Below are 18,801 nucleotides of genomic sequence, written 5' to 3' on the forward strand. Positions count from 1 at the left end.
AATTGCCAATTATTGTCTTTAGTTATAGGACGGTTGTACAACAGTTGCTTAGGGTTCTATGGTGCACTCATAGTAGCAGTGCTTTTAACCTTTGTGGTGGCAGCAGCATCAAAAGTGTAATTTATTACCATGCATCCACCTCCTAACCCCAAAACACCAGGCCAGGGCTTTTTTCACGTTTTATCTGAAGAACCAGTGAAACCACACTCTGCCATTGTCCTCCACAACAATACAGATTTCCTCATCCTCCTCTTCCTGTCACCACACAACTACCTTCCCTGTGCAGGGCCTCTGCATTCAATTTTCAATTTTACTACGCTGGCTCAAAATGGAGCTGAATTTAACCAAGCTGGTTCAAAGTGTAGCTAAATGTCGTCATGTGAGTGAAATTCAGCTTTTCTTTACGTAAGTACCAGTTTTCACTGGCATCTGGCTGTCTTGCCGCCTTTCAAATGATGTAAAAAAGCGCTGAATTGCATTTAAACTGACGGGGATGGGCCGCTACGCCCCCTTGGGCTACTTATCATGGGTGAAGAAACAGGGATGCCTGCAGCTCTGATAATGCTGGTCAAACGAAAAAAACACATGGGTGCAGTATGTAGATAAGAAACCGTTTAGGACTACATAGGTGTGCGAGTATTCCGCGGTTACTCGGGCACATGCAGGGATTAAATTGGCCCGGGGCCAAGAGCTGAGCTAAACCTCTTCCTCAAATCGCATCCTGATGGGGTCATCTTCAGCTGTGAGCTACAATTCACACATGAGACAGGTGTTCGGGAGATACTTACTTTAAAAATAACACAATTATTCCTTTTATTTCATTCGTAATTCCCCTTTCCTCATATGGGGCGACTTAAAATATCTATCTATCTATCTATCTATCTATCTATCTATCTATCTATCTATCTATCTATCTATCTGTCTATCTATCTATCTATCTATCTCAACGTTTTTGCGCTTTTACGCACGAGACATGTTCGAGGCTCACTTCCTCAGTCACTACAGCCAGCAGAAACAAGTCGTAAACATCAATGAGCGCGTGATTCCCGCCCATCAACAAGAGAGTAAAACGTTTTGTAAGATTGCTCTTGCCCCACCTCTTCTTCACTGACTTTGGGTGAAAGTAAACAGCTTGGCTCTACACACCTTATCGCTCACAAGCAGGCGCGTAACCGCGTTGCGCTATCCATGGTATCTAAACAAAAAACAAACCTCCCCCAGGCAAGAGCTGCAGCAGACGCGTTTGTGACAGGTTGTTCTCCAGTTATGCGGGCGGACAACAGAAGGCCAAAGTCTTTCTGTCCACAGAGAAGACAAAAGGATGACATATGATCACCTGAACCGATTGTTGGCACTTTACACGATATTCTGCGCCATGCGGACGGCTTCATTCGTCCAGGGCGCACGAGATTTCGATAAGAAAGGTAGGATAACATTTTTTCGTTAAATGTAGTTGCAGCAAAACAGAAACTCTTAAAGTAGAATACGTGGAAATATTCGGTAGATTTTTATTTCCCCTCCCTCACAATTTGTTGGATACACCAGGAAACAAAATCGTTGTTTCTTATACAGTGCCATTATAGTGGTGTTGCAAGAAATGACTAGATTTCATATTCAAGGCAACAAGCAAGCAAGCTTTTGGCTGATCACAACGATATGCCATTGCACATGGTGCTGCTCTCACACTTGTCTGTTGCCCCCCCCCCAACACATTACATTCGCAGTGTCTATGCTGCTGAATGAGGAGCCAGAAAACCCCAAGTGCTTTGCTGAAGGCAGGAAGGACTTCACGTGCTTCTGGGAGGAAGATGAGGAGAAAGCTGGCTCTGTGGATCAGTACTCCTTCACATACACTTACCAGTAAGTCACACTGAGGGTACATCGATTAGCCATGTGGTGTTCAATATTGTTAATAATATACTGTAGTCAAAGCTGACAGTTACTGGATATACCTATCAGTCTTTGTTTTTTGAAAGAAAAATGTGAGCTTTTACATCATCACTTGACACCAAAATACTCTATTGCAGACACAGGCTACATGATTTTTTAAGGGTTAGTAGACCAGGGCTATTGAAGAATTACTTTAAGGGTTAAAAACAGTTTTTACTGTTTTAGGGGCCTAGTATTTAAAAAAAGGCCAAAATATCAGTCTAGATATTAAAAATAAAAAGAGTACCATCCAGCATAGAGTTATGTCAGAATTCTTAGTGGCTTCATTCAAGAACAAAACATTAAACTCTCGCTGAACCCTCAGTGTTTCTGTCTTCCACTGTCCTGAACAGAAATGAAAACAGCAGCAGGTGCCCACTGAGGGCCCTCCGTACAGCTGGCGGGAAAAGGCTGTACATCTGCCATCTGAACCGAACCCAGATGTTCGTTCAAATGGACATTCAAGTTCATCGAGAGGCAATACTGATCCACAATCGCAGTCTCCTCATCGAGCTTGTCTGTAAGTTATGTCACTACCTCAGTTACTGCACAGTTACAGGAATGCATTTCAAAGTTTGTGTGAGAATGATGGCTATGTTTTTCATAGTTTTTTAAATTTCCCAGTTAAAGTTTTTTTTAAAGCAGCCATGATCGGTATTTGAAACAATGGATTACATGACTACTTTTATGTGAAAGTGGTTGCTTGCAAACCTACAGAGAATTATTATCTAACTCTGCAGCTCCCCTTCAGCACTACAGGGCTTGATAGTGTCTTTCTGCTCATTGTTTTGGTTTTATGGCGCCCAACTTTACTGTTTTGGTTCACTCTCACTGCTCACACCAGTGTCTTTTTCAGCAAAAAGCTCTGAGAAACCAACTGTACTCTTCCTGTATTTCCTTCAGGGGTTGGTGAAGAGCAAAACGGAGCTAAAAGGAGAGTGAACATTGAAATTACAGTACATTTATCATGTTCTCCAAATTAATGCTAATGTTTCTGGGTCTGTTATATGTGTAAGTAGGTAATTGTCTGCTCTATATAATGTTTGGTTTACAACTGCTCCATAGTGGACATAAATTCAGTTATTGTTTAAATAGTGCTGTAATCAGTACACACTAGTGACAAGCGTGCGTGTGTAACATCAGGGTATGGAGTGGTGTGACATACTTTTGGTGAGGAACAACCTTTCCTTGATCTCCTTTGAAATCCTCCCTAACAAGCTGCCTCTTGTACCACAGTTCTTCTGGACCCTCCGGCTAACGTGACAGTGAGCAGTACAGGTCAGAAAGGTCAGCTGAATGTCAGCTGGGTGCCACCTCCCCTCAAGTACATGGACGACAGCATGATGTACGAGGTCAGCTACGCTACAGTGGACAGCCACGTGGAGCAGGTATGGCAGTTGTTTTAATGTCCAGCATGACCTCACTGATACGTTAGAGGCTGAACAAAGATTTGAGCAGCTGGTTTTCTCTCAGGTCGGAGGGTAGGTGCCCACATGGACCTGTATTAATGAGTTGAGGACTGTTTTGCAGGTAGAGGTGGCACGTGCCAGCTCTGAGTTGATCTTGAGTGGTCTGCAGCCAGGTACAAAGTACAAGGTACGGGTGCGTGTAAAGCTAGACGGGATTAGCTACAATGGCTATTGGAGTGCCTGGAGTTACCCGGTGGTCATGGAAACACTGCCTGCAGGTTGGTATTCATTCACATATGCATTAAAAAAAATGTAATTCCTTTTAATAATCATTTGGCTCTGTCACATATTCCTAGCAGTAAAGGCATCTATTGGAATATGAAGCCCCCAAAATCAAATTCACAGGTTTTATTTCTTTTGCATTGTTTGTTTCTAATGCATTATTTTTGACCATTCTGTGCCTCCTCCAGAACTCAATCCACTCATCGTGTCCTTGACTCTCATCATCTCTTTCATCCTTGTTGTGCTGTCTCTCACTGTGCTCATGTCGAATCGCAGGTCAGTTAACCAGGGACACATGCCTTCTTTTCTAGCCTGAAAAACATTTATACACAAGATAAATGTAGAATTATATTTTACACTATCTGTGCTTTTTTCAGGTTTATTGTAAAAAAGATTTGGCCAACTATTCCAACTCCTGACAGCAAGTTCCAAGGCCTTTTTACTGTTTATGGTGGGGACTTTCAGGTAAGAACAAGAATAAGAGTCTACACCCATGTTACGGCTCTGTGAGGTTGCTGTTTTGAGCTAAGTACTAACGTCAGCACGCTAACGTGCTGATGTAATCTTTGCCACATGCACCATCTTAGTTTGCTGTAATAGCATTCTAACATTTGCTAGTTAGCCTTAAACACAAAGTACAGCTGAAGCTGAGGGGAATATCCACATGGTGGGTCAAAGCCAGACATTTTTACAGATCTATGATAATACTTTGTTGTGTTTTTGTACAGGAGTGGTTAGGGCAGACCAACGGAGGCCTGTGGTTGAGTCCAGCTTTCTTCTACTCAGAAGAATGCCCCTCTTCTCTGGAAGTCCTTGCGGAGCTCAGCCTGAGCCCCTCACTGCCCTCCCCGCCTCTGCCACCCAAGGCCTCTAGAGCTTTAACTGCAGGCAGAAAAGAGGACAAGGATGTGAAGAAGGGGCTGGATGAGAGACCGCAGCTGGAAAGGGAAGATTCAGCTCCGACAGAGGGATGGAGAGCCACGCCACAGGACCACTGGCTGATGGACCGCTTACGGGCACTCCACCAGCTACCCGTCCCCTGCTCGCAGTCCTCTCTGTTGGAGTCTCAAGATGCTTATGTCACTCTTAGTGGCAACAACCACAGCGAGGATGAGCACCTTGATGACAATCTTGAGGAGGCCTTACCCCTTGAGGTGCTTTTTGCCTCCAGAAAGACAGTGCTGTCTGAGTCTCACTCTGACCTGGGGTCCGTACAGCAGAGCTCTGGGTCAGGTCGCCTTTCATCCCAGTCCAGCTTTGAGTACCCAAATCACGCCTGGACAACGAAAGGCCCTGGGTACACCTACATGGCAGTGGCAGACTCTGGGGTCTCTATGGATTATAGCCCCATGAGCAGAGTAGATGACATTGGGAAAATGGTCATCTACGCCAATGATTACAAGAACGAGATCCCTGCTCAAAGAAGACCCTTCCTGCCAAGGCAGAACCCTGTCCACAATGACTGCTGAGAAGGAGCTGAGCTGGACAGGCTACACATGGACTGAGGAGGCTTGAAGCAGGCTCGGTGAAGGGTATTTAGATATTCACCCAAGCTACATGGCCTCTCATCAACTGTTAAGAAAAGCATACCAAGGATTCGGGCACTGACTGACACCAAAGTCTAAGCTAAAGGACTCAGAACTAAGAGTCCACTGGATGTACATACATCATCTCAACTTTATTCAAGTCATCCCTGATCTGTACAGGACAATACCATTACATGGAAATGGTAGCTGTGTGTGTGGTTCACACCAAATACTGATATTCAGTGTAAAGGTCTCCATGACGATCTGTTAGTATCCTACCCTGTAGATCAGATCAGGAATTTTTCTTTAACTTCACCAAAATTCAAGTTAAGGGAGTGAACTCCCTGAGTGTTTCCAGAGTGATCTATTCATATTTGAGCTAAGTGTACTCTTATTTCTAAGCTTTAATGACAGAATGGCTATGAGGTTAAATTACACAGCAAACATCCTGAAAGACTGAACAATACAGACCCTGATGTGTCTTAAAGCATAAGGCTGCTGATAGTCTATATTTTTCTTATTTTCATTCAAATCCCATGAAAAGACTAAAACTGACAATGAATTGATCCTTCTTCAACTGTTACCTGTGTATCTTATAGCCTGATAGATGTTATTCCTCTATGCCGTAGAGCTCCACTAGTGTAGACTTAAGTCTACAGCCATGCTGGGAGCCCTGTGAGGCTGTACATAGGCACAGCAGTGCTTTGAGCTAAATGCTAACATCAGCATACTAAAATGCTCACAATGGCAATGCTAAAGTTCAGCAGGTATAATGTTTACCATCTGGGTTTTGTGTGTTAATATGCCAACATTTGCTAATTAGCACTACACACAAAGTATAGCTGAGGAAGATGGGAATGTTATTAGTTTTGTTTGACTTCGTCCTGCATCCATGGGGACCATGGATGTCTGTACAAAAGTTTATATCAATCCATCCATTTGTTGTTGAGATATTTCAGTCTGGACCAAAGTGGTGGACCAACCAACTATCATTGCCATCCATAGATCCATGTCACAAGCTATGCTAAAAACTATGAAAAACATCTCAAAGACTCACATTGTTGCACTGGGTGGCACGGTCCTTCATTGCGATGAACATGGGCACTGTAGTTTATTTTGAGTCAAATTCATTCACCATCGTAGTGCTACAAATAGTCACTAGTGCATCAAATATATATTAATCCATGACTGAAAATAGTCCTGAACAAATGTACTATTTACTCCTGTTTGAGTAACGTTAGCTGAACTCTACAGTGCCCAGCTGTTTTAGGAAATTACTGAGTCTGTTTAAAAACTGAAACCAAGTACTTGTCATCTTCAGTAGAAACAAATGGGCTTGGTGATAAGTGCCACAGACAGTGTAGGTAAGTCAGAAAGGATTGAGAGACAGACTAACACATTGTCAATTTTGGTCTTTTAATGGGATTAGTTAACAATAAAAAATATGTACAATATTTCCAGCCATATACTTTTAAAAAACCCTCAAATTTAAATCACAAAGTGTTCACTTGAACCCCACAGCCATTATGTCAGTGTCATTTCTAAATCCAAAGAAACTCACTGTATTTGTAAATAATAATATGAGGAATTTTGTGTTTTATCACAGTTGTTTCAGAGAACATTCAAACTGGTAAGTTGTTGCCATTTTCCAAACACAGTATCCTGGAACAAATGAAATAAGAATACTTCTACTGTAGGCTGTGCAGGAAGGTTTTAAGGCAGTATTCATTCTCAGGTAACTGTAGCTGTTAATAAGTCTCTTTTGTCGTCATGTTGAAGTTATTTTTAGTCACTACTGCCATCCCAAGAGCAGAGCATGTCTTAACCTTGACATTTATAGTCATTGCAGTTCTGAAATCAAACTGAACATTTCCATATGTTTTTTCATGTTTACTTTTGTGGCTTAAGTATGATTAAGTGCATTATAATAGAAGTTTATAATTACATTTATTTACACTGTTGACTTATATTTTTAAAATTTGTATTGTGGCACAGTGAGACACAAAAGGGAAACTGATGTTTAATGTGCTATCTTTGTTATCTCTCCACTCAAATGGTGGATATCTCCTTCTTAGGATGAATATTTTAGTGTGTATTTCCTCATTAGTAGCTTACTTATGAGTTTTTCCCATGTTTTTCATTTTCAGAAACATTTAAAAGAATATTTTCTTTTGATAATGACATTGTTTATTTTTAAAAATTGACATTTTCTATATTTTTTCAGATTTATGAAATACTCTAAATGTGATATCAGCCACATGTCACACATGTATATTGCTCCAGTGGTTCCCAACCTGATGGGTCACAAGATGATTAAAGGGTATAAGAAAGAAGAAAAAAAGAACAACATTAATATACCATTCAAAACATGTTTATTAGAACTGTCTTTTTTGGATTTCTTCTTGTGAAATAATTTTACTTATACTGAATTGTTACTTTATGGTTTTACTTCTTCAGGTCTCTAAAAATATTTAAATCAATTCAATCAATCTACAATCTGAGAAGGACAAAAATCACCTTTTGGTTTAACTGTTTAAAACTTAAAAGGTACAAACAACTTGTGATAAATGGCCACAAGAAGACTTCACTTTGATTTAAAGGGGTCCCATTTGGGAGGGAACCATTGTTCAGTTTAAGATGATCACATTCTTCAAGGTCTATGTACATTTGGTCAGTGTACTATTTTATTCTTATGTTTGAGTAACTTTATGTCATTTAAAATTTAAACTCATTAAATGTTATACATCTACAATGATTGTGGTCCTGTTAACTGATATCTGAAAGGGTGAACGGCAGATTACAACATGCTATACAGTATCAGTGATAAGGCAACAAGGTATGGTGAGAGATTTAAGTTTTATCACATGGACTTAAAGCAGAGGCTCTGCTAACTTAATGGAATGATATGGCAGAAAATATTATTTTGTTCATAAAAATAAGGATCTACTCAACTTGATTCATTCAAGAGAATGAAGTGTAACCATGACCAAAGCCTGTCACACTGTCCTAGATCTTATTTTCACTTGAAATGCTTAACTGCTTAAATTTAAAGCTGGGCGATGCTGAGAATGAAGATTTCTCTCAACAAAACTACTCCAAGTGAACAAATTGGCTGTCAACTAATCACCCATTTCTAAAGTCAATTTCAGACCAACTTAAATTCCATTAAGCCATCAGGAAAAATGAATAGCTGCCACTCTTGGGCTACACCTGGCTTGTCCTCACAGTCTTTGGTACAAGAGTCCTCTCTGATGCCCGTCCCAGAAAGGTAAATGTGCCACATTTCCTGCAGTCCAGCTGCTGTAGCTTCATAGCTTCTGTCTTGGTCCAGAGTACATCTTACCATGAAATAGCGATCAAGGACATCAAGGATAGGATCCGTGGCAGACGGCCCCCCACCGTCTTTCCCAGTGTCCCTTTCTGGCTGAAAAGAAGCGATGACACGGCAGGGGGCCGAGCTTGACGCCCGTTGCTGCAAGACTTGTGTGAGAAAGGTAGCTGTGTCGCACAACAGTGCAGACAGATGTGCAGCGCAGGACCGCTCTCCTGGGTGAAATCCACTGTGGCTGTCGGCTGCAGGAGCAAACAGGAAGCCCTCCAGCCTGTCAACTATGATCAGTGATGGAGGTGTGGGAGACGTGTTGGTGGACTCGTGAAGGCCGGCCACCTGCTGGAGCAGCTCCTCCAATGTCCTGGGATAGGAAAACTTGATTTTCTTTGAAGAAAAAAAAAAAAAAAACTAAACTCAATTGACAGACAAAAGCTGAGTGAGTCAAGGCAGCTGGTCAGCCTGGACTGTTTTGATGGGCTTTTCACTATTTTTGGACATTTTCTAGACAAACTAATTATTCATTTAATCAACACGTTAATTGATCATGAAAATAGTGATAAGTTACAGGACTACAACAAATAATTTGCATACACAATTATTCTTCTCAACTCAATTAAGAGGCTCAATGGTGCTTTCCATCTCATCTCGTGGTCTTCCTCGGTTTGCTCAGGTGTCTTCACATGACCTAAAGCTGACCTGAAGTTGTCATGGAGAGCTCTATCTTTATGACAACTGAACGAAATCCGATCTGCCGAGGAAGACCGTGAGATGTGGTTGAATGCCAAAGAAACATGATGACAATGAGTAGATTTTAACTTTTTTTTTTTTTTTATATCAGTGTCCTCAATTAAGCTTCACTTAACGAAGAAACTTGATTAGCTACTTAGAAATAAATATGTTTGTTAACAAGTTAATAAAACCAAAACAAATGAAAATGCAAGTATGCACAACCCATACAGGTTTTGTATCAGTGAGATATATTTTTAAAAAGAACAAGGAAACAACTTTCTCATCATCACCTTTGCATTGGCTTTGTCTTTGGTAAATCATCTCATTATTTACTGACCATTAATAAAAGTAATACTTGAGATGCCAAGTTGTAAAAAATCTCTCTTGTCCAATCATTAACAGTCCAATCATTTCCAAATACTCATGAGTTTCTCGCTTTCTAATAAGCCATTAATAAAGGATAATCAATGATCAATTATGCAGTTTTACATGAAGTTAAAAATATTTGCATATTCATATATTCTGGGATTTTTAATGAGGGAGAAGGCGTAGATGTCATTTTAAGGATTTGACGAGGTAATTATGTTTTTTAATAGGAAAACCATATTAGACGCAATAGACGCATTATTAATCAAGGTAGAATATTCTATATTCATCTAAAAACATGTCTAGAGGGGATCTTTAAGTAAGCAAGTTAGCCCTGTTGTAAATTGTGACTAAAACGGTGAGTACAGATGTAGTAGCCTACATTAAGCACACAGTTTGAGAATAATCTCTACCTTTAGACTTTCTGGGCTCAGGCTGGGAAAGCATTTCTGTAGAGACACTGGCAGGCTTTGAATCTGTGTTTGGGTGAAGAACATGACTCTCATGTCCATCTGTGAGGCTGCTGTCACGGCCGCCAGCAGCAGCAGGGAGCGGCTGGTGCTCCGCTCTCCGACCAGCAGTGTGCTGCAGGCTGCAGGAGGAGGGACGTCGGGCTCCTTCCTCGGGTCAGTTTGTGACATAAAGGTCCTAAAAACATGAGCTAAAATGTCTGTCATGACCACAGAATCCGGTTGGTTTCTTGACAATGACGTTCAAGCTGAAGTTTCCCGCGTCTGTTTACATGTTGCACGTTGGTGTTCGTGTTGCTTTGGTCCGTGTGAAAAACACCTCGTTTAATGTACCGTTCCGCCGCTGTTCTCGGTGTACACAGCGGGCATTTTGCTCAGCATTTTGACTGATACTTACCCATATGGTGCACGACTGTGTTCAACACTGTTTCAGGAAAGTTAACAACCCGGTGGTGTGAGAAGACAAGCAGAGAAAGCGTCTATACGAGTGCTTCCTCTCAGGTCTGAAAACAACTTCCGGACTCCTGGATAATCACAACACCAGCTGTTGTGGCCAAGATGGCGCATAGCCTGGCAGAGTTGGAGGTTCCCCTGGACGTTGACCATGCTGGGGACCAAGTGAGCGGTGTTTTGAGGCGCTGCAGAGGACGACCAAGGCTCACAGACTCCGACCGAGCACAGAGACGTCTTGAATCCCGAAAGAAATACGATGTACGGCGGGTGTACCTGGGAGAGTCGCACAAGCTGTGGAGTGAGCTCCGCAGGCGAACCAGCCTGAGTGATGCTGGTCTGGCAGAGTATCTAATCCTGCTGCACTCAACATATGGAGACAAATATCAGCAGAAACACTGCGGGTAAGCCTGGCTGTGCTCAGTTTATCTCTACAAGCTGACATTTCGTAACCAGACAGTGCACGTCTTTATCATAACGGTCTGCTGCCATATTATTGGTTAGGTGTTCCTTCTATTCAGTCAGTCACCAATGTTTGTATTTTACACCACTTTCAAATTGAGCAGGTGATTTATTATGCTTATCCTGACCAGTCAGTGTCTAAATGACGTGATTCTGCATTACAGGAAGAAGACTGCCCCAGAGGTCTTACTAAAACAGAAAAAAGGTGAGTGCTCCAATTAAAAAGAACATGGGATGCAAACAGCCAATGTGTAGTAATACTCATAGTCTGTAGACTAAAATGTCAGTCTGGATAGGCTATAAAGACCAATGTTTGAGAACCAGGAAGAGAAGAGATAGATTAAACGTGACCAAGGACCAAATGAAAATGCTAAGTCAAAGTTATGAGATAGTAAGCAACATAAAAAGTCATATCTGTGACTTCAAAACTCATGTTAATTACGGGTTAGTTCAATAACCGATAAATTGAATTGATTACTGATGAAGACATTTTCAAGCAAAAATGCCAAACACTTGATAATTCCAACTTCTCAAATGTGAGAATTTGCTCCTTCTCCTTGTCTTAACATTATTGTAAACTGAATATTTTGGGGGTTTTGACTGTCAGTCAGTCAAACCCAATTTTTATTGGTGTCACCTTGGGCTCTTGGAAATTGTGCAGAAATTTTTAATTGTTTTGTGATTCTTTTATAGACCTAAGGATTAATCAGTTATTCAAGAAAATAACTGGTAGATTAATCGATAACAAAAATAATCATTAGATGCAGCCCTGGAGATAAGTTGAAATTTTAACTGTTTACTTTAAAATTGTGAGATGATAATAATAATAATAGTAATAACAATAATACTTAGAACTAGTTTTGACTAACTTACTAAAACTATGACTAACTATCTAATCATTTTGACCAAAAGTATAAATTTGGACTCATTATCTCATAGTTATTACAGCTGAAACAATAAGTCACTTAATTAGTCAATCGAGATAAAAATTAAATTGTCAGCCATTTTGATAATCAATTATTGGTTTAAGTCATTCCTAAAGCACAAATGACAAACATCAAGTTCCAACTTCTCAAATATGGAGATTTGCTGCGTTTCTTTGTCATATTTAACAGTAAATTGAGATTTTTTTTTGTTTATGAAGACCTAAACTTGGGCTTTCTGACATGTTATGGACCAAATGATTGATCAAGAAAATAATCAACAGATTAATTGATAATTAAAATAACCATGAACTGCAGCACTAAAATGTATAACTTACTCTATGGCTCAGAAAGTCAAATTTCAAAAGTCAAAATCTGTTAATTTGACTTTAAAAATGAATTTTTTGTCTTATTAACTCATAATTATTATACTATTGATATTGATTGACCGTGAGTAGTTTTTTTTTTTTTTTCCTTTTTTTTTTACTTTTCCATCTCTTTTTTTGGCAGAAATGATCTTCCATATAAAAGAGTATTGTGCGCTAAAAGGTTATACAGATGTTTGCACAGAGAAATGTTTGCTCTCACTGTCAAAATGTTTATCCAAAAAAGAAAAACAACAACAAATCAACAGGGGGTTTAGAGGCATTTAGATCCGATTAGTGCATTCACATGTGGTGACAAAACCCAGTTCTTCACTCATCTGTCGACTCTCGGCTGATTTTTGTCGTCTCCCAGGTAGGAAGGAGCGTGTGTCCAGCCTCCAGAGCCTGGTGTGTTGGTACCAGGAGCATGCACACTCCTGCCCTCACGAGCCCCAGCTCAGAGCCCTGGAACCCCAGCCCAACTTCTCCACAGCTGCTATCTGGCAATGTGACTCTGACCATTCATTTGTGCAATACCTGTTCTCACCGCCGAGGGAGGCAAGTGACTCTGAGCATGAGGCGGGAATGAACGGAGAGGGTGACGGAGAGAGTGCAGCAAAAACAGACTTGCCTGTGGCGAAAGGTGGGGTGAGCAGGAAGAGAAGAAAGGAGGCTCACAAACAGTTCAAAGGTGCAGAAAGATAATATTAATCTTTGACTCAGACAGAAGTTTTTAGTTTGGTTGTAGTTAAATGTTTATCAGAAAAAAATAAACCTTTTTATCTACAACCTGTAGTAGCTGGTAAATACTGTATTTCTTGATTATAAAGAATATATATTTATCTGCTTTTCTGTAGATTTGGGAGAAAATGTGGATGTTTCTGAGGTGCAACATACAACCATGAGCCCGATAGAACAGGCTGCAGCTCTAAACCACCAGCCCAGTATAGAGGCCTCTTCCAAGGATGTCCCGCTGACAGGGCAGCCTGTCTGGGAGATGGAGATGGTAATGGAGCAACAGCAGGGCTCCCCCGAAGCAACATTTCACTCCATCACCTCAGAGGAGGAAGCTGAGGATCTGAGGCGAGGCAGAGATGAAGAGGGAGGAAGAGAGAGACTCGGAGAAGAAGAAATAAGGACTATACCGCATGGTTACGAGTGTGTTACCGTGACGGCATCCTTAGCTGATAAACTGGAGAAGACGGATGAGGACTCGGTGCTGTCACAGAGCTTGAGCGGCTCAGTGCGTCTGGGCGCTCAGCCTGAACTGTCGGTCCCGCCGCCCATGCAGGTACAAGAGCAGGGAGAGCTGTTTGACCCTCAGACTCTGCAGACGGTGGTGACCAGCTGTGAGATTCCAGACCAGAGGACCGCTTTGGAAGGTTCACAGGTTGGTGAATTCATGAGATGTTTAAAGGAAGAAGAAGTGTGTTACTGCTTTACTCAACACTTACATTGCTTTTCCATGTCTCCCCCCCCAGTTAATTATCATCACTGGCCCCAGCTATGAGGCGCTCACATCAGAGGGCATTCAGCTCAACATGGGTGGTGGAAACGTGGAGGAAGTCACCTGCACTGTCATCGGGGGGGTCACCTACAACCCAGTTTGCGAGTCTGATTCAAAAATCAGAACAGCGGAGGATGAAGACTCCATGACAGGTGCGCTACATTCAGAACTAGCACTGCAGTAATGGGCAGGTTATAAAGTTTCAGGACTTCTTTGTGTTTACGCTGAAGCTATGGGGCTTTAAACTCAGCGAGAACAGTGACATCTGGTGGTTTGCAGAACTTATAGCAGCTCTTCAATACTGAGGTGAAGCACTTCAACACATCGCTGATTCCATAGATTAAATTTCATATGTGTGCAATTAAAGTCCAAAAAGCCTACATGTATTTTTTTAAATCTATAATACTACATTCTAACATGTGAAATAAATGCATGTTCTTATGCAATACGCTGCAGTAAAATCTTGAATAAATGCATCCAAAAAGCATACATATAAAACATTTTTGTTGACATAAAATATTAATGTACCTTATTGATGTGGTGTAAGCTCAGTGTCCACTAAAGGCTCATGGTAGATATTTATGTGACATTTCATATGAGTTGCAAAGTAATGTGATTAGAGAATGATACTCATTTACATATTATTACTTTATTACTTGGCATCAGGTAGCATACTTCATTATGTCTTTCTTGTGTACACACCATATCGGACATCGCTTACCATCCGTTCACTTGACCATATTATTTAGCTGCATAACTTTCAATATTGTCAAGCTGAATGAAGCGCTTTCTGAAACACCAGTGACATTTGAAGCTTCAGACATTATCAGTTACGTGGTAAGTTGCCAAACAAGGTATTGAAACTGCTTTGTAATTGTCTGCCCATCACTACTGAATCCTAATGTTCAGACATCCCTGCAAATGCAGATTTGCAAACTTCAGAGGGTAGAGGGCTGTTTTAACCCACAAGTCATTAATTCTGCAAGGGGGATTCCAGAGAGTTCAGATGCAGACAGACACCAGGCTGCAAATATGGATGTGACAAAACACTTCTGCTTATACTACTAGACTTTATTAAGGCCCGAACACGAAAGTGCCAGGGCCCAACAGTCCTTGGCACTGAAAATGTGAGGAACCTATTGTTTTTGTAAAGATTATTATTATTCTCTGCTGCTTAGGATGCTCAAAAACGGAAATTGGCACACATGTCAGAACTGGTGAAAATTGCAAAGTTCTGTAGTGACTGGGCTCAGGCGTGGCCATTGGGCTCCATAGTGCCCCTCAAATGCAAGGCCATGTTGGGATAAAGTTGGGATGCTTGAAAACTCACAAAACTTTACACATGCATCATAAGTGGCGAAACTTCATATCTGATATGGGTCTTGGGCATGGGTGTGGCAAAATGGCTCGAGGGCGCCCCCTAGAAATTTTCAAAGTCAAAGCTCCCACCTTTTAAATTTGATGTAGACGTATGAAATTTGGTAGGCGGCTGTACCATCTCCAGATTTTAAAAAAAGCCTCTCGGAGCCATACCCTAACTCCAACAGGAAGTCCACCATCTTGAATTTACTGTGCAATTTTTGTGCAGTTTGAAGCTATTTACAGGCTTTGTACTTTAACAAACTCCTCCTTGAGAGTTAACCAAAGCAACTTCAAATTTGATTGGTAACATTTAAAGACCTTTGCGATGCTAAATTGCAAAGTTTTTGAGGTTTCATGGAACACCCTTCGTGCTGTGCCGGTCAGTTTTGCCCAAAACATTTTTGGGGCACTAAACAGGAAGTTGTTGTAACTCAAGTTTACATTGTCCAATCTGCCCCAAAATTCTCATGCTTGATAAGAGTCCAGGCTTAAACACATCTACCTATCAGTTTTGAGTCATCGTCATGGAGCCAACTACTCACAACAGGAAATCAGCCTTATGTGACAAACATCTTCCGATTTACATGAAATTTACATGGTTTGGTCTGCACACGATATACAGCAACATGATGTATAATTAGTGAGTGTTCTCTGTCACCGCATAGGAAGTTATATTTAACTCCTTCATGCAATGTCCGGTATTCATGAAAATGTATATCCATGTAAGTTGCCCTTTGGTAAATGTATTGCTGCATACTGCACACAGGAAATGATGTTTTCACACAGCGTTTGATAGCCCTGTAAATTCAGAGCCCTGTCAACTGACTTCCAGTAGCAATACCATAACTGCTGCTCCCTCTGATGCATGCAAATTTACGTGTTTATTTTCATATTGGGGGGTTTTTTCTCCAACATATTGCAAATGTGAATCTCATTCAGAGCTGTTCAGAAAAATACTCTGAGATGAATTACAGGGTCAAGAGTTCGCTCATGATCAAAGTCTTGACTCCCATTTTATTACATGTTCTATCCCTTTCTGTCACAGCCCCCTTTCAGACTTGAAGTGATGAGCATGGTCGAAGTCCTTGAGCACCCAGTTTGCAAGTCCGGAAGGTGGACATTTCAGGGTGCTTTTGTAATCTGTTTTCAAATTATTTTCTGCAGGTTTGAGTGACAAGCAGCTGCTGCAGCCCACTGTTGATGCTCTGGAGCTAAGTAGTGACAGGGAGCTGCAGCGGAGTCTGAGCAGGTTCGTGGCACACATACTCTACGTGGGGAATTCAGGTGCAAGTTACTTTTAGACAGACTGAGAAGGATTTAAATCTAGGAGCATTGCAGAGATGATAATCCGTCTCTCCTCCAGTTTTTGCCCTTTTGTTATTGTGAATGAAGTCTCAGTCTCTGTTTTTGCGGCACCAGGTCAAAGAGAAACAGGCGAGGTCCAGTCATTGAGGCTGATGGGATGCTCAAGATGTTCCACTGTCCATATGAGGGTTGCAGTCAAGTCTATGTAGCAATCAGCAGCTTTCAGGTAAAACAACGGTTTTCACTCATTCTTAACATTTCAGTTTGTTTTTAACTGGAGATTAAATTAACCTCCTCTTTGTACCACTTCCTGCTCTCTGTAGAATCATGTGAACCTTGTTCACAGGAAAGGGAGGACCAAGGTTTGCCCCCATCCAGGCTGCGGAAAAAAGTTCTACCTGTCAAACCACCTGCATCGTCACATGATCATCCATTCAGGTGGGCTCACAAAGACACACTTGACATGTGAGAATCTCATCTTCATAAACCTTCAAACGTAACAGAATCTTTCTACAGGGGTCAGAGATTTCATCTGTGAGACATGTGGAAAATCGTTTAAGCGTAAGAATCACTTGGAGGTCCACAGGCGGACCCACACGGGAGAAACACCACTCCAGTAAGTTACTAATGCTAAAAATAGATCTTATTGTTTAAATTTTTTGCACTGCTTGCGTTCCAGTCTGTGACATTTTAGGATTAAACTTAAATTTGAAACCATTGTGGGGTTAATGGACTCTGGAACCTGGATTTATTTCATCACACTGACGCAGAGATGAAAATTAATTATATGACAAAAGATTAAATTTCCTAAATACAACATGGCCCATAAACATCTGCATGATTGTCACTCCTCTCTTTTCTTCTGTGTTCCGTCCATCTTGTCCTCTCACCCACGTCATCGTCTGTCAGATGTGAAATCTGTGGCTACCAGTGTCGGCAGCGTGCATCCCTGAACTGGCACATGAAGAAGCACACTCCAGAGGCCCATTACAACTTCACGTGTGAGTTCTGCGACAAGAGATTCGAGAAGCTGGACAGTGTTAAATTCCACAAGTTAAAGAGCCACCCGGAGAAGCAGGCGACCTGAGGTGTTCAGACACTGCTGATAAGAGCTAACGTTACCAACCAGCAAGTGCAGGTTGGCCCTTGGAGACCAAAGGAAGACGTCTTGTGAAGAGAAAGACTTTCCTTTGCTGTGTTTGTCTTGCCTGTCATGTCCAGGATATGAACATGAACTGTGTTTACACAGGCAGTGGTTAAAGGCAAAAGTGGGCCAGTCTGACAGCTGTGCAGGACACCAGCTGTTTCAGAGTATAGGGCCCAAACATGGGTTTTGAACATACAGCAGGAAAAAAAGCGTAATCCACTGTTGACCATTCTCTAAACCCCTCCCTTGAACATCAATTCTCCAATCATAGCTTAGCAACATTAACTAGGCACTGCAGGTCTGTCAAGCTTTAGGTTTCTTTGTATGTTGAAGTGGTGTGCACAGGGCTGTAGTAAGAGCAATACTTTATGTACTGAGTTTGAATAGTGGTTCTGTTTTTTTACCCTTTCAAAAAGCAAAAATACAAGAGTGAAACTGTAAGGAAAAGATTAAAATGTGTGTTATTCTGCTCTAATGCAAGATGCAAAGGTTAGCATGTCCAGCTAACTAGCTTACTACCCACAGTAGTAATCCAGTTCTTCCAAGGCCAGGGGCATTTCATTATTACATTATTTTGTGAGTTTACAGGTTAAATTTTTTTTCAAAAAAAGGCCCTGCTCACGACTAGCACATTCACTGCGTGACAGCTGGTTCTGGATGCTACAAAGTCTGAGTTTAGCCTAACGTTAGCAGCGCCGTCCTGCTCTTGGTTAGTCATCATCCTATAAGCCTTTTTTCTTGTAAAAAGTGAAAAGGCTAGATGTATGAACAATAAATTTTAAATCAGAACTCCTTCTTGTTTGTCCAAGTATGTAGTGGTAGGAGGGCTACCGTAAAGGGCTAACTATCTGTACACTGCAATACAAGAGCAATGCTGTTTCCTTTTCTTCATGTGTTCTACATGCATTGTCAACTCGAGAGAATGTTGACTTTCTCCTTGGGACATGCAGCATTTAGCCTCAGTCTTTTAGCACCATATAATTTATGTTTCCATCTAGTGCATATTTAAGACCCCTTTACAGGGTTGTCATTTTAGAATGAGTCACCTGAAATCAAAAGCTAGCTGGAGAAGGTGTTTTCAACCAAATCACGGAGCTAACTTTAATTATCTAGCTAGCTACAGCTGATAATATTCTGTTAGCCATAGCTGTCATTTCAGCCAGAATGAGAAGCTAGAATGAGAAGCCCGCTTTTGTCTACTTTAGTTTGAAATCAAGAAATTAAGTCTGTTTCAAAAA

The 18,801-nt window shown here is 41.2% G+C and overlaps 3 protein-coding genes across 3 annotated transcripts; 2 read left to right on the top strand and 1 right to left on the bottom strand.

Annotated features, from left to right (window-relative positions):
- Positions 1 to 1,158: 1,158 nt before the first annotated feature.
- epor (erythropoietin receptor) lies at positions 1,159 to 7,901 on the top strand. The gene is made up of 8 exons (XM_067615516.1): positions 1,159 to 1,424; positions 1,725 to 1,860; positions 2,283 to 2,449; positions 3,166 to 3,317; positions 3,460 to 3,616; positions 3,809 to 3,896; positions 3,998 to 4,085; positions 4,349 to 7,901. The coding sequence occupies exons 1-8, from the start codon at positions 1,322 to 1,324 to the stop codon at positions 5,087 to 5,089; spliced, it is 1,632 nt and encodes a 543-aa protein (XP_067471617.1). The 5' UTR covers positions 1,159 to 1,321; the 3' UTR covers positions 5,090 to 7,901.
- On the bottom strand, positions 6,471 to 10,532 carry swsap1 (SWIM-type zinc finger 7 associated protein 1). Its single transcript, XM_067615518.1, has 2 exons — positions 9,986 to 10,532; positions 6,471 to 8,861 (listed from the first exon to the last, which is right to left on the bottom strand). Exons 1-2 carry the CDS (start codon positions 10,247 to 10,249, stop codon positions 8,292 to 8,294), a joined length of 834 nt encoding a protein of 277 aa, XP_067471619.1. The 5' UTR covers positions 10,250 to 10,532; the 3' UTR covers positions 6,471 to 8,291.
- Positions 10,484 to 18,787, top strand: znf653 (zinc finger protein 653). The gene is made up of 10 exons (XM_067615515.1): positions 10,484 to 10,896; positions 11,119 to 11,159; positions 12,616 to 12,933; positions 13,100 to 13,632; positions 13,724 to 13,901; positions 16,276 to 16,360; positions 16,531 to 16,642; positions 16,740 to 16,854; positions 16,933 to 17,032; positions 17,326 to 18,787. The coding sequence occupies exons 1-10, from the start codon at positions 10,601 to 10,603 to the stop codon at positions 17,501 to 17,503; spliced, it is 1,956 nt and encodes a 651-aa protein (XP_067471616.1). The 5' UTR covers positions 10,484 to 10,600; the 3' UTR covers positions 17,504 to 18,787.
- The last annotated feature ends 14 nt before the right edge of the window (positions 18,788 to 18,801 follow it).

This window comes from Thunnus thynnus, chromosome 17, assembly GCF_963924715.1.
Source record: "Thunnus thynnus chromosome 17, fThuThy2.1, whole genome shotgun sequence".
Classification (NCBI taxonomy): Eukaryota; Metazoa; Chordata; class Actinopteri; order Scombriformes; family Scombridae; genus Thunnus; species Thunnus thynnus.

Coding starts and splice junctions, on each gene's coding strand:
- epor (XM_067615516.1), top strand. CDS start 1,322: ATGACATATGATCACCTGAACCGATTGTTGGCACTTTACACGATATTC. Junction 3,318..3,459: donor TGGACAGCCACGTGGAGCAG/GTATGGCAGTTG, acceptor ACTGTTTTGCAG/GTAGAGGTGGCACGTGCCAG. Junction 3,617..3,808: donor CATGGAAACACTGCCTGCAG/GTTGGTATTCAT, acceptor TGCCTCCTCCAG/AACTCAATCCACTCATCGTG.
- swsap1 (XM_067615518.1), bottom strand. CDS start 10,249: ATGACAGACATTTTAGCTCATGTTTTTAGGACCTTTATGTCACAAACT. Junction 8,862..9,985: donor TGAGCCCAGAAAGTCTAAAG/GTAGAGATTATT, acceptor TTTTCTTCAAAG/AAAATCAAGTTTTCCTATCC.
- znf653 (XM_067615515.1), top strand. CDS start 10,601: ATGGCGCATAGCCTGGCAGAGTTGGAGGTTCCCCTGGACGTTGACCAT. Junction 13,902..16,275: donor GGATGAAGACTCCATGACAG/GTGCGCTACATT, acceptor TATTTTCTGCAG/GTTTGAGTGACAAGCAGCTG. Junction 17,033..17,325: donor ACGGGAGAAACACCACTCCA/GTAAGTTACTAA, acceptor ATCGTCTGTCAG/ATGTGAAATCTGTGGCTACC.